The sequence below is a fragment of the Hypanus sabinus genome, chromosome 18, assembly GCF_030144855.1.
Source record: "Hypanus sabinus isolate sHypSab1 chromosome 18, sHypSab1.hap1, whole genome shotgun sequence".
In the NCBI taxonomy this organism is placed as follows: Eukaryota; Metazoa; Chordata; class Chondrichthyes; order Myliobatiformes; family Dasyatidae; genus Hypanus; species Hypanus sabinus.
Genome location: NC_082723.1, coordinates 64,732,667 through 64,748,008, shown reverse-complemented (window position 1 = coordinate 64,748,008; position 15,342 = coordinate 64,732,667). Strand labels below are relative to the sequence as shown.

The 15,342-nt window shown below is 43.0% G+C and overlaps 1 protein-coding gene across 2 annotated transcripts in view; it reads left to right on the top strand.

The window, feature by feature from the left end:
• Window positions 1-10,689, top strand: part of LOC132407695 (N-lysine methyltransferase KMT5A-like) — a 29,096-nt gene extending 18,407 nt beyond the window's left edge. For both annotated transcript variants that reach the window (XM_059994552.1, XM_059994550.1), the window contains exons 6-8: window positions 721-780; window positions 6,181-6,371; window positions 7,696-10,689. In XM_059994552.1, the coding sequence (XP_059850535.1) occupies window positions 721-780; window positions 6,181-6,371; window positions 7,696-7,906 (462 nt within the window). In that variant the 3' untranslated portion in view covers window positions 7,907-10,689. The remainder of the gene's footprint in view (window positions 1-720; window positions 781-6,180; window positions 6,372-7,695) is intronic.
• The last annotated feature ends 4,653 nt before the right edge of the window (window positions 10,690-15,342 follow it).

The following is a 15,342-nucleotide window of genomic DNA, read 5'->3' as shown; positions in this document are numbered from 1 at the left end:
CCCTTAATTAAAACCTTTCACCTTTCACCCTTAAACCATGACTTCTGGTTGTAGTCCCACCCAATATCAGTGGGGGAGAAAAAACCTTGCAAGAAGTCCTAACCTATTCAATCTTTCCTCACAACTCGGCTCCTCCAGGCCCAGCAACATTCTTGTACATTTTTTCTGTACTCTTTCAGCCATGTTTATGTCTTTTCTGTAGGTTGGTGCTCAAACAAATTGCGCCTCACCAGTGTCTTATGCAAATTCAATATAACATCCCATCTCCTGTACTCAACAAGAATAAAGATATATTAACACTCCTCTTACTTACAAACTATATACGAAATTGTAACCTGCTTCTTGCAGCTCATCACCACTCACTTAACATCTTATCTCCTGTGCTCAGTACTTTGATTTATGAAGGGCATTGTGCCAAAAGCTTTCTTTAAGGTCAGGCAGCATCTATGGAAATGAATAAACAGTTGGCTTTTCAGGCCGAGACTCTTCATCGGGACCGGAAACGGGGAAGAGGCCAGAATAAGGAGGGTGGGGGGGAGGGATGGGGTTACTCCAAGGTGAAGGTTGAGACCAGGCGGGGAAGAGGTAAAGAACTGAAGAAGGGATTAGATAAGAGGAGCATGCCCAGTGAGATTGAGTGTTTCTCTCACTGGTTGCTGGCCAAGAGGCCTGTAATCCTCCAGTGACCTGATGACTTAATCACTTCTATTCTGCCAACAGTCAGAAGAAAAGAAAATAATTGATGAATTGATTCAGACTGGGAAGGAAGAAGGAATGAAGGTACTGTTATATTACTCTTGACGTGCTGGGCTGGGCTTCACATCTGGGTTCAGTTTGAGCCAGTCAGGGCTGGAATGTCCACACTGGCAGTGGACAGGAACGGGAGCAATCTCATCTCCCTGACACATTTAAACTTTTTTTTATTGCAGAGTTGGAGACCAGATTGTTATGGGTGGCAGGAGTTATTTGTCAAGATTATCTAATGTGTAATTATCTAATCTTTACAGAAATGTAAAGAAGAGCAAAATTATCATTAATCCAGATCTGATGCAGCTCCTTTTATATAAAAAAAAGTGTTGGGAACAAACTCTTTGACCCCCTACCATTGGGCAGGAGGTACCATAGGACCATTAGGATGGGAAACGGTAAGGTCTCTTTTCCACCCATTAGAGATATTTATCAGGAGTGTTGTGTATGTAACTGACGATCTCACCTTGCCCCTCAACACCACCTCTTTTGTCAAGAAAGCACAGCAGGATCTCCACTTGAAGAGATTGAGGCAAGCAAGTCATTCTCTCTCTTCTCCCCGCCCCCCCCACCCACCCCCCCCCAGATGCTAACTCTAAATTTTACAGGAGCACCATTGAGAGTGCCCAGACCAGCTGCATCACCGTCTGTTATGGGAATTGCAAGGCTTCTGACCAAAAGACCCTACAAAACGATGTGAGGACTGCTGAAGGAATCCATTACACCTATCTGAGATTTATCCAGAGTGCTGTGTACACAGAGCCCTCAGCATTCTCAGTGATCTCTCCCATCCGTCCCAACAATCACTTTAATAACCCACCCCGCCTCCACTCTCCAACAGGAGGTACCGTAGCATTAGGACAACAACTGTTAGGATGGGAAACAGCTTTTCTCTCTCTCTCTCTCTTCTCCCCCCCCCCCCCCCCCCACCAGGCTGTGAGACAACTGAACTCTCTGCCATCATCCAGGTCTGATCACGTATGAAGCACCAGAGGCATCATACTATTTACCTTTTGACCCTTATTGTACGGTACTGTGCAAAAGTTGCACTCTCTCTACTTATTTGTTCATTCCTCATCTATTAGGACATAATAGTTGAGTGAGAATGTCTCCAGGGACAGCGTTGTGTTCTGTGTGGGCTGTAGGAAGTCTGGGAGACCTCCAGACAAAATTGAAAAGGATGCATACAGTACCGAAGGTGTTGTATTTGAATGTGTGCAGTATACGGTACAAGGTAAATTAACGTAGCACAGTTACAGATTGGTATGTATTATGTTGTAGGCATCACTGAAAGATTATAGCTGGGAGCTTAATGTCCAAGGGTACACATTGTATCAAAAGGATAGGCAGGAAGGCAGAGGGGGCAATGTTGCTCTGGTTTTAAAAAATAAAATTAAATCACTAGAAAAAGGTGACATAGGGTCAGAAAGCTGTGGAGTCATTGTGGGCAGAGCTAAGAAACTGCAAGGGTGAAAGACCCTGATGGGAGATTTATGCAGACCCCAAGACATAGTAAGGATGTGACCTACAAATTACAACGGGAGATAGAAAATTCATTTCAAAAGGGTAATATTACGATAGCCATGGGGAATTTCAATATGCAGGTAGATTGGGGAAAATCAGGTTGGTGCTGGATTCCAAGAGGGTGAGTTTCTGGAATGCCTACAAGATGACTTTTAGAGCAGCTTGTGATTGAGCCCAGTGGGGGATCCACTATTCTGGATTGGGTGTCGTGCAATGGACCAGAATTGTTTAGAGAGCTTAAGGTAAAAGAACACTTTGGCACAAGTTAACATAATATGATCGAATTCACCCTGAAATTTGAGAAGGAGATGCTAAAGTCAGAAGTATCAGTACCTCAGTGTAGTAAAGGCAATTACAGAGGCATGAGAGAGGATTTGGCCAGAACTGATTAGAAAGTGGTGGATAACTGTTTGTCAGGTTGGAGGCCGATGACTAGCGGGGTGCCTCAGGGATCTGTACTGGGTCCAATGTTGTTTGTCATATACATTCATGATCTGGATGATGGGGTGGTAAACTGGATTAGTAAGTATACTGATGATACTAAGGTAGGTGGCATTGTGGATAATGAAGTAGGTTTTCAAAGCTTGCAGAGAGATTTAGACCAACTAGAAGAGTGGGCTGAATGATGGCAGATGGAGTTTAATGCTGTTAAGTGTGAGGTGCTACATTTTGGTAGGAATAATCCAAATAGGACATGCATGGTAAATGGTAGGGCATTGAAGAATGTAGTAGAACAGAGTGATCTAGGAATAAAGGTGCTTCGTTCCCTGAAGGTGGAATCTCATGTGGATAGGGTGGTGAAGAAAGCTTTTGGTATGTTGGCTTTTATAAATCAGAGCATTGAGTATAGGAGTTGGGATGTAATGTTATAATTGTACAAGGCATTGGTAAGGCCGAATTTGGTGTATTGTGTACAGTTCTGGTCACTGAATTATAGGAAAGATGTCAACAAAATAGAGAGAATACAGAGAAGATTTACTAGAATGTTACCTGGGTTTCAGCACCCAAGTTACAGGGAAAGGTTGAACAAGTTAGGTCTTTATTCTTTGGAGTGTAGAAGGTTGAGGGGGGGATTTGATAGAGGTATTTAAAATTGAGGGGGATAGATAGAGTTGATGTGGATAGGCTTTTTCCATTGAGAGTAGGAGAGAATCAAACAAGAGGACATGAATTGAGAGTTAGGGGGCAAAAGTTTAAGGGTAACACGAGGGGGAATTTCTTTACTCAGAGTGGTAGCTGTGTGGAACGAGCTTCCAGTAGAAATGGTAGAGGCAGGTTCAGTATTGTCATTCCAAGTAAAATTGGATAGGTATATGGACAGGAAAGGAATGGAGGGTTATGGGCTGAGTGCGGGTCGGTGGGATTAGGTGAGAGTAAGCATCGGCACGGACTAGAAGGGCCTGTTTCCATCCTGTAATTGTTATATGGTTATAAAATAACACTGGCAAGGATGACAGCAGAACAGCAATGCCTGGAATTTCTGGAAGCAATTCGGAAGGCTCAGGATATATACATCCCAAAGAGGTAAAAGTATCCTGAAGGAAAGATAACACAACCATGGCTGACAAGAGGTCAAAGCCGACATAAAAGCCAAAGAGGGCATATAATAGAACAAAATTTAGTGGGAAGTTGGAGGAATGGAAAGCTCTTAAAAGCCAACAGAAGGCAACTAAAAAAAAAGTCATTAAGAAGGTCAAGATGGAATACAAAAGTAAACTAACCAATAATATTAGAGGATTCCAGAAGTTTCTTCAGATACATAACGTGTAAAAGAGGGGCGAGAATGGATATTGGTAGCTGAAAAAAGATGCTGGAGAGGTAGAAATGGGGCTCAAGGGATTGGTGGATGAACTGAGCAAGTATTTTGTATCCGTTTTCATTGTAGAAGACACAAGCAGTATGGTGGAGGCTCCAGGTGTTGGGGGTCATGAAGTGTGTAGTTACCATTACCAAGGAGAAGGTGCTTGGGAAACAGAAAGGTCTGAAGGTAGATAAGTCACCTGGACCAGATGGTGTACACCCTGGATTCAGAAAGAGGTGGCTGAAGAAATTGTGGAGACATTAGTAATGATCTTTCAAGAATCACTAGGTTCTGGAAGATGGAAAACTGCAAATGTCACTACATCCTTCAAGAAGGGAGAGAGGCAGAAGAAAGGAAATTATAGGCCAGTAGTTGGGAAGATGTTGCAGTCAATTGTTAAGGATATAGATTAGGGTACATAAAGGCACATGATAAAATAGGCCATATCCAGCATGATTTCCTCAAGAGAATATCTTTCCTGACAAATCTGTTGGTATTCTTTGAAGAAATAACAAGCAGGATAGATAAAGGAGAATCAATTGATGTGTATTTGGATTTTCAGAAGGCCTTTGACAAGGTGCCACACATTAGGCTGCTTAAAAAGCAATGAGCCCATGCTGTTACAGGAATGGATGGATAAAGCAGTGGCTGTTTGGCAAGAGGCAAAGAGTGAGAATAAAGGGAGCCTTTTCTGCTTAGCTACCCAGGACCAGTGATGTTCCACAGGGGTCTGTGTTGGGATTGATTCTTTTTGCATTACATGTCAATGATTTGGATGATGGAATTGATGGCTTTGTTGCAAAGTTTGCAGACGATATGAAGATAGGTGGAGGGGCAGGGAGTTCCTGAGGAAGTAGAGAGGCTACAGAAGGACTTCAATTAGGAGATTGGGCAAAGAAATGGCAGATAGAATACAGCGTCTAGAAATGTATGTACTGTCATACATTTTAGTAGAAGAAATTAAAGGGTAGACTATCTTCTAAATGAAAAAAAAAACAAAAATCTGAGGCTCCAAAAGACTTGGGAGTCCTTGTGCAGGATTCCCTAAAGGTTAATTTGCTGGTTGAATCTGTGGTGAGGAAGGCAAATACAATGTTAGTGTTCATTTCAAGAGGACTAGAATATAAAAGAAAGGATATAATGTTAATGTAATAGCCTCACTTAGTATTGTGAGCAGTTTTGTGCCCTTCATCTTTGAAAGGATGTGCTGAAACTGGAGAAGGTTCAAAGGACATTCATAAAAATGATTCCAGGATTAAATAGATTCTCATGTGAAGAGATGGGCCTGTATTCACTGGAATTCAGAAGAACGAGGGGTGACCTCATTGAAACCTATCAAATGGTGAAAAGCCTTGATGGTGGATGTGGAGAAGATATGGTGGGAGTATCTCAGACCAGAGGACACAGCCTCAGAATAGAGGGGCATCCTTGTAGAACGGAGACGAGGAGGAACTTCTTTAGCCAGAGAGTCGTGAATTTGTGGAATTTGTTGCCTCGGGCAACTGTGGATGCCTAGTCCTTGTGTATAGTTAAGGTAGAGATTGATAGATTCTTGATTGGTCAGGGCATGAAGGGATACGGGGAGAAGGCAGGAGATTGGGGCTGAGAGGAAAAGTGGATCAGCCATGATGAAATGAAGGAGCAGATTTGATGAGCCAAATGGCCTGATTCTGCTCCCATATTTTATGATCTTTCCCTGACCCCTTCCCACTCTCAGTCCACAATATCAGAATCGGGTTAATCATCACTCAACTATGTCATGAATTTATTTTGTATGTCAGCTGTACAGTGCAATATGTAAAATTACCACAGTACTGCACCCTAGCTATATATATGTGCCTAAGGCACTAAATGCACCTTATTTGTTAATTTATTTGTCGTAATGTTACTTTATTATGTAAGTGATTTATACATACTGGTCTGGAGGAACATGGTTTTGTCAATGAATTTAAGTTGAACTTGAAGAGACATAATAACTATAAATGCAGAACATTAACTAATGTATTAGTATATGTGATGCTTTCTATGAACAGTGACTCTGGCTTGCCTGTGATCGCCCAATATTTTTAGTCAACAGTGATTTTTCCTAAGTAGACCTGTTCTTTCAGGTTAGTATGATTGACGGGAAGGGTCGCGGTGTGGTGGCCACAAAGCCTTTCCAGCGCGGCGAGTTTGTGGTGGAATACCATGGGGACCTCATCGAATTTGCCGATGCCAAGAGCCGCGAGACTGAGTACGCACAGGACCCCTCCACCGGCTGCTACATGTATTATTTCCAGTACCTCAGTAAAACTTACTGGTAAGCCCCGCCCTCCCTCCCCTCCGGCCGGCTCTCCCAGTGAACCTGCCACTCGTGGCTTCGTGTTTGCGTACGACGTGCTGTCACCGTGGCCGCTGACAGTCTAAAACAACACAATACAATGTGAAGGTTGTGCATGTCAGTGTCACGCTGTTCATTGACATACCCCTCTGTGTAAGAGGAAGTGTACTTCAAGTCTGATACTTGGAGCGAAGGAGGATGAGGGGTGAATAGATAGAGGTGTACAAGATGAGGGGCATAGATTGAGTGGACAGCCGGAGACTTTTTCCCAGGATGGAAATGGCTCATTCAAGGAGTGGGGGTGGGGGGATAACCTTAAGGAGTTGGGATGAAAGTATCAAGAGGCAGTCAGAGTGGTGGGTGTGTGGAACGCCCTGCCGGGGGTGGTGGCAGATATAGATACATTAAGGGCACTTAAGAAACTTTTAGGCATGTGGCTGATAGAAAAATTGAGGGTTTTGTGAGAGGAAATGTTTAGATTGATCTTGGAGTAGGTTAGGAGTGTCAGCACATTGTGGGCCGAAGGGTCTGTAATGTGTTCCTTGACTATCATCGATGAAGTGTTGACTCTGAAGCTCCCTGGTGCAGAGGATTGCAGCATCAGTGTTTTCTTTTTCAGAAAACATTTGTGGAATAGCAGGTCAAACAGAATCTGTGGAAATACTGATTCCACAGATTCTGGAAAGAGTGAGAATTAACAGTTCCAGTCTCGTCCTTCCTCAGAACCTGAGAATGGTGTGCCTAATTTCATCCACAGTCTGAGAGCCTGAAGTCTCCGCCCTGTGCCGAATGACAGGCCTCTCACCACAGAGCACAGCCTCAGAACAGGAGGACAGATGAGGAGGAATTTCTTTAGCCACAGACAGCTGTGGAGGCCAAGTCATTGGGTATATTGATGTTGATAGGTACTTTTTAGTAAGGGTATCGAAGTTTACAGAGCAGGCAGGAGAATTGGATTGAGAGCGATAATAAATCAGCCATGATGGAGCAGACTGTGAGCCAAATGGCCAAATTCTGCTCCTGTGTCTTGTGGATTGGGTTCCCAACCTCTTTATGCTGTGGACCCCTACCATTAACTGAGGGGTTCATGAATCCCAGGTTAGGAGCCCATCAAAGCTATTTTGCATGTCAGCTGTCTAGTTGAGTATAATATCTCCTGGAGTTCCCTGTTTTTCATCAGAGAGTCAACCCTGTACTACCACTCCCTGGCTTCTCCCATAAAACCAATACTGAATCCAGTTGAAATGTCTGCTTCGTCCGTTTAGAAACGGTCCCTCTGATTCTAGTATTTCGTAATTTGCAGTGTGGATGCGACAAAGGAAACGACACGCCTGGGCCGTCTGATCAATCACAGTAAGAATGGGAACTGCCAGACCAAGTTACATGACATGGACGGGAAGCCCCACCTTATACTTGTTGCCTCTCGGGACATTAAAGACGGCGAGGAGTTGCTTTATGATTACGGAGACAGGAGCAAGGCATCAATTGCAGCACATCCCTGGCTGAAGCAGTGAGACAGACGAGATTTATTTTTGGGATTTCAAGCTGTCTGAACCTTCTATCGGGCCTTGAAGCATCATTTCATTAAATACCATGGAGCTGGCCTTGCATCTTAGGAACATTTTAGATCTTAATGCTTTATAAATCTTGCACACGGGTGTGCTTTAGTGTCTTGCTGCCATAAAGCAGATTTGGTATTTTATATAAACTATTTTCTTTGTACAGTAGCAGCTGAGACCTGCTTCTGTGTTCTGCAAAAGAAACTGTTATTGAATGGTCTCATTTCTAAAGAAATGAACCAATTTTAGAAAGCCTCGGTGTGTGCCGGTGCTGAATTCAATGTCCCTTCTGTCTAGAAGATGCAGTTGGACGTTTCCAATGAGCGCTTGATTACTTTCACTGAAATGCATTTTTAAAGCCGGTCTCTGCATTTCATGCTTGATCCCCGGTTATAAATAGATATTTAAAGTTTGTGTACAAAAGCTTCATGTTGAAGAATATTTAAATAAACTGTGACCTAGTCATACTGAAGCCAGTTGTGTTACAGGAGGCTCCAGCGAGAAGAGTTCTGTTACCAAAGTTCACAGTTCAATTTTTTAGCAGAGTACATACATGTCACCACGTACAACCTGGAGATTCTTTATCCTGTGGGCATACTCAGCAAATCTATAGAATAGTAACTGTAAACAGGATCAACGAAAGAGCATCAAAGATGGCAGCTTGTTGAAATGCAACTATAAATAGCAGCAAATAATGAGAGCATGAAATAACAAGATAGAGGCACTGGTGAGGCCTTACTTGCAGTATCATGAGCAGTTTTAGGGCCCATATCTAAGAAAGGATGTGAAGAAGATTTTTTTCTATGGGGAGTTGTGGGGGGTGGGGGAAGAGCCTAAGACCAGAGGGCACAGCCTCAAAAGAGAGGGATGTCTATTTAGAACTGAAATGAGAAGTAATTTCTTCAGCCATAGCGGTGAATCTGTGGAGCTCAGGTCGTTTGGGTGCATTTAAGGCAGAGGTTCAGAGGTTCTTGATTAGTCAGGGCATGAAAGGTTATGGGGAGAAGGCAGGAGATTGGGGCTGAGAGAGAAATGGATCAGCCATGATGAAATGGCAGAACAGATGCAATGGGCTGAATGGCCTAATTCTGTTCCCATCTCTTATGGTCTTACCCCATGGGTAGGAAGCTGGATGTGTCACTGCAACATTTCTGACTGTCTTCTCTCTGTTTAAGGGTTTTAGAAAGATTCTTCAGTGACGGCTCCTCACACTACCTTATTGAGGTGGTGTGCATCTGACAGGCTATTGCGTACTGGCTTGAGTATCACATACTCCAACAGAGGCCTCAAACTCCAAGGAGAGGGTCCTGCTCTCATTGCAATCCCTCTGTACCCCCTGCACCTCACACGCAAGACCCCCAACTCCTGTACAGTAAAACTGAACTGGCCATATCTCATACCCAGGCCATTTTATTTTAAACTTCTGACACCCTTTGGTTGGGGGGGGGGGGGGTGGGCCAAAGGCCATAGTTAACTGTCATACGTGGGAAACTTACTGAGCCTTTCACAGGCTCTGGATTCCACAGTAGCCAGCAACCTGGGTTCAATTGCCACTGCACTCTATAAGGAGTTTGTACGTTCTCCCTGTGACTGTGTGGGTTTCCTCCCACAGTCCAAAGATGTACAGGTTGGTACTGGTGGTTAATTTGTCCCGAGGTGTAATTGGGCAATGAGGGCTCGTTGGAGGTACAGGAACCTGAAGGCACACACTCAATGTTTTAGCCTTGTGTTTTATGGTCTTAGCGGAGGTTGACAGGTTCATGGTTAGTTATTGCCTCAAAGGTTATGTGAAGGAGGTAGGAGAATTTAGGAGGGATGATTATCCATGATGGAATGGCAAAGCAGGTGGAGTGGTGTAATTCTGTTGTCTCGTGGTCAAATGAGCAGCTGTTGATTCGGATTTAGTTGCGTGCACCTCAAAACAGACAGTGAGATGCGCTGTTTGCCTTAACAACTAACACACCCAAGGATCGTTGGGGGTAGCCCGCAAGTGTTGCCATACATTCCACGATCGACACAGCATGCTCAAGATGTTCAGCAGAATAACACAAACCCCTGTTCCACCCTCTCCCTCACTCACACAGACCTGTCTCCACTCCAACCCCTGGCAGGGGGTCTTTGACTCTGGCCCCTCAAACCAGCAGACCATGGAAGTTGGCGACCTCCAGTGTCACAGACTTGACCTTCAGGCTTTTCCCTCCAGACACGCTGACCTTGGTCGTCAGGCTTCCTGCCCCTGAGATCTGAGCTCTGCACTTGGACATTTGGCTTTGGTCTTCAAGCTTTGGAATAGACCAGCTTGAAGGATGGTTCCAGAGCAGCAGTTTCAGTGCTGGCCTTCAATACCAACCCCCTTTTTGTATGGAGTTCGCACGTTCTTCCTGGGACTGTCAAATGCTCCAATTTCCTCCCACATCCCAAAAACGTACACTGGTATTTAAATGGCAGATTCTGTGTAGGTAAATGGTAGGTGGGCATGCAGGTGGGAGAGGGGGAGATGATGCTTGTTGTGACTGATCAAAGTCACCAGAGAGACACTGAAGCTGGTGATATAAAAAATCTTTATTGACGATAGCAAGTCTGGAGACTCTCTCAGTAGAGGCTCACAAACTCCAGGTGTTGTGTATTTTTTTATACCCTTAAGATCAAAGGTAACAACAGCAGGTGATTCAATGGTTGCAGTGACATTGTAAACTGCAAGCAGTAAATTGAAGTAAAGAATGAAAAATGAAAGCTAACTGCAAGTGTACTGAACTTGTTTACATTTACAATGTGAAGTGAAGACTGTTTCTTGTTTGAATTAATATCCACGTAACTCCAGATTGCTTCCTGTCAGAGCTGGTGTATATTCCCTGGAAGAGGAAGTGTGAAATGTGGAGGGGATCTGGCAGAGCTAATTCACGCCTCCAAAGGGAATGAGCAAATGCGAACAACGCAAGCACAGTAGCTGATCTGATGTGGTGTTTAGCATAGCCATGACAAACGCAGGATTGTTAAGTGTTGTACAATGCCTATTAAAAAGTATTCATCTCCCCCCCCCCCCCCGTTGGAAATGTTCATGTTTTATTGTTTTATAACATCGAATCACAGTGGATTTAATTTGACTTTTTTTGACTCTGATCACCAGAAAAAGACTTTAGAATCAAAATGAAAACCGATCTCTACAAACTGATATAAATTGATTACAAATATAAAACACAAAATAATTGATTGCACAAGTATTCACCCTCCCCCCTTTCAAATCAATATTCAGTAGATGCACCTTTGGTAGCAATTACAGCCATGAGACTGTGCGTAGTTAGAGATTGTGGGTTTGACTGTGGGAATCACTGAGTTGTGGCAGAAAGGAGCATTGTTGGGATACACCTTGTATTGAAATGACAGGCAGGTAAGGCAAAGGATTGGGGATAGAGTGGCTTCGTTGGTAAACATGAAATCAAATCCTTCATAAGAGGTGACGGGATCAGAAGGTATAGAACCTTGCTGCAGAGTTAAGGAACTGCAAGGGTAAGAGTACCCTGGGAGTTGTATACAGGCCTCTGAACAGTAACCTGGATGTGGGCTACAAATTACAACAGGAAACAGAAAATGCATGTTAAAGGGGCAAATTTACAATAGTCATGGGGCATTTCAATATGCAGGTATATTGGGGAAAATCAGGTTAGTGCTGATATGGTTTCCAAGAAAGAATCTGTAGAATACCTAGAAGATGGCTTTTTAGAGCAGCTTGTGGTTGAGCCCACTTGTGGGGGGGGGGGGGTTCAGCTATTCTGGATTGGGTTTTGTGATTGGAACTGGATTTGATGAGGGAGTTTGAGGTAAAGGAGCCATGTGATCAAATTCACCCTGCCATTTGAGGAGGAGAGGGCATTTCCTGAGTGGCAGAGATCCCTGATGATGAATGCTGCTTTCCTGCAGCAGCACTCAGTGTAGATGTGCTCAATGGTGGGTTAGGGCTGACCTGCTGTGATGTTCCACTGTACTCAGTGCTGTGTATCAGCACAGGCTTCTGTCAGAGGAAGTGAGTGAGAGGGGACTGGAATTGGTTTGTTATTGTCACACGTACAGAGAAAAGAGTTCTGCGTGCCACCTGAATCGGGTTTGATATCACAGGCATATGTTGTGAGATTTGTTATGTGGCAGTAGTATATTATGAAATATAATACAGTAATAAAATATAAATTACAGTAAGACATTTAAAAACAAGTAGTGCTAAAAGAAGAGAAAGTATTGAGGGAGTGTTCATGGGTTCATTGTCTATTCAGAAATCTGATGGCAGAGGAGAAGAAGCTGTTCCTGAATCGCTGAGTGTGTGTCTTCCGGCTCCTGTGCTAACTCCTTGATGGTAGCAATGAGAAGAGGCCATGTCCTGGGTGATGGGGGTGCTTCATAATGGATGCCACCTTTTTGAGACATTGCCATTTGAAGATATCCTTGATGCAGGGGAGGTCAGTGTCAAGGATGAAGCTGGCAGAATTTACAGCTTCTTGCAGCTTTTACTGAGCTTGTGTTACAACAGTAAGAAAAAGAATGCAGAATCCTGTATTGCATTTACAGATGGCGTGCAGGGCAAGTAGATGGCAATGATGGACATCTCGTTGAGGGAGAGGAGATGGAGCAAATGACACTGAGAATACGGGCAGGGTTGAGAAAGCGTTAAATGCAATTGGTGCTTCTAGAAGATTCTTTGTACTCTGCTAGCACCCTGTCCTTGGAGAATATAGACATCTCTGATCGCAAGACCCTGCAGCGGATAGTGAGGTCAGCTGAGAAGATCATTGGGGTCTCTCTTCCCGCTATCACGTTACTACACGCTGCATCCGCAAAGCAAACAGCATTATGAGGGACCCCATGCACCTTTCATACAATCTCTTCTCCCTCCTGCCATCTGGGAAAAGGCACCGAAGCAGTCAGACTATGTAACAGTTTCTTCCCCCAAGCTGTCAGACTCCTCAATACCCAGAGCCTGGACAGACACCTTACTGCCCTGTTGTCCTGTTTATTATTTATTGTAATGCCTGCACTGTTTTGTGCACTTTACGCAGTCCTGGGTAGGTCTGTAGTCTAGTGTGTGTTTTTCCTCTTTTTTACATTCAGTCTAGTTTTTGTACTGTCATGTAACACCATGGTCCTGAAAAATGCCTCATTTTTACTATGTACTGTACCAGCAGTTATGGTTGAAATGACAATAAAAGTGACTTGACTATAGCACATAAACTGTCCCTTCAGCCCAACTCATCATGCCAATCAAGGTTCAAAGTAAATTTATTATCAAACTACTGAGATTAATTGTGGGGATACTCAATAAATCTATAGAAACATAAAAACTATAACAGAATCAATGAAAGACCACACCTTGGACAATCAACTTGTGTTCAAAAGTTGACGAACCGTGCAAATACAAAATGTAATAATAATAAAACTTATAACAGAATTTACTTCGAGGCTTAAAGAAATCTGTCAAACAGAGCTCAACAGTAAAAATATAACAAAGGTGATAAACAGAGATTGCACTTTCTGAGGAAGCTTAAACAAGCATCACTCCCCACTAACATCTTAACTACATTCTACAGAGGTGTGGTTGAGAGTGTGCTGACCTTTTGCATCACAACCTGGTACTCCAGCTGCAGTGCTGCCAACAAAAAAGCCTTGCAGAGGGTGGTTAGGGGAGCAGAGAAGGTTATTAGGGTCTCCCTACCTTCTGTCCAAGACCTCTTTCAGAGTTGATGCCTCCAGAAGACACGGTACATCATTAAAGACCCCTCACACCCTTTCCATGAAGTGTCTGTTCTTCTGCCATCAGGTAAACGTTACAGGAGCATCAAAACTAAAACCACAAGGCTACTAAACAGCTTCCTCCCACAGGCAATCAGACTGCTAAATAGCTGCTCTACCTGACTCTGCTTTGGACACTTTTAACTTGTACTGGACACTTATAACTTGTTTTTAACTGACATGTGACTGTTGTGTTTTACTATTTATTGTTATGTTTATTATTTAGTGTTGCGTTTGTTATGATTGCACTCACTGCTCCTGGGAAATGCTGTCTCATTCTGCCCTGCAGAGCTGATGTACGGTTAGAATGACAATAAAGTTTTTGTATCTTGAATCTTGAAACACTTCTGCTATACCCGTTTTAACGTATTCTTTTGGTACTATAGTATCATGGTCTGAAACTGATTGGGAAAATTTACAAAGAAGAATAAGAACTGAAGTGACATTTCAAAAAAATATTACATACATTTGAAAGTGCTTAGATTAACACTGCCTAGGATAGAAAGGGGAAGAAGAATATCAGACTAACAATCTACATAGCAATCTAATAAAACTTTAAGGATATACTTTCATCATCAAAAACTGGAATCAGCACTCCATGCAAGCGTATGTAATTCTGATGAGAAGTACACACCACTAAACTTGAATGAGACCACAGCCCAGAAAAGTGAAGAAATTATCACTATAGAACAAAAAGTTCACCAGAGGAAGAGCATAACCCTCCATGGAAGACATCCAGTAAACTAGATGCTGATAAGGAAGCATCGAACGCCTGGCTCAGAGTTGGAGACACTTTCCAGAGCAGAAGGGTTCCTTGTGGCAATACAGGTTCAGGTGGCTAACATCAAAATATTATCAAAAATAAATAACAAAAGACCAACACATTCAAGATGATAAATGCAGAAAATGCCAAGAGAAGCCAGAAACAATCCAACACGTTGCAGGATCCTGTTGTAGTTTAACTCAATCTGATAATTTACACAGGCACAATCAAGGGCCAACATCATTCACCAAAATCTTGCTTTAAACTACAGGCTCATAAATGAAATCACACCTTACTATAAATACAAGCCTGATTGAGTTTTAGAGTCAGAATACCACAAATTATATTATGACTGATCAGTTATTACAGATAGGACAATCCAAAATAACCATCCGGATATAATAATACAGGATAAACAAACAAGAACAACTTATTTAACAGATCTAGCCATTCCAAACACACATAACTTACAGAAATCAATAAGTGAAAAAAACCAGAAACATGCTCTACAGTGGATTCCAGTTAATTGGGCCATCAGTTCATCAGGACAGCCACTTATTTGGGACACAATAGCCCACGTATTTTCTTGAAGGGAAAACACTTTAGCTGCCTCTGAAGTGTTCCTGAAGTTAAAATCTAACTCTTGCACTTCCCTCTCCCATGCTCTGATCATTTTCCTAAGTATCCATGCCTCAATATGTGTCAGGACACTGAGATCAAACAGTTCCAACGTCTTCCTAGATTTGTTGGTGCAATGAGACACTAAACTTCTTCTCCGTCTATTTGTGGGTTCTGGCTCTAAATGATCTCAATCTAATGTTAATACGCCCTTTCACAGATGGGACGCAAATGC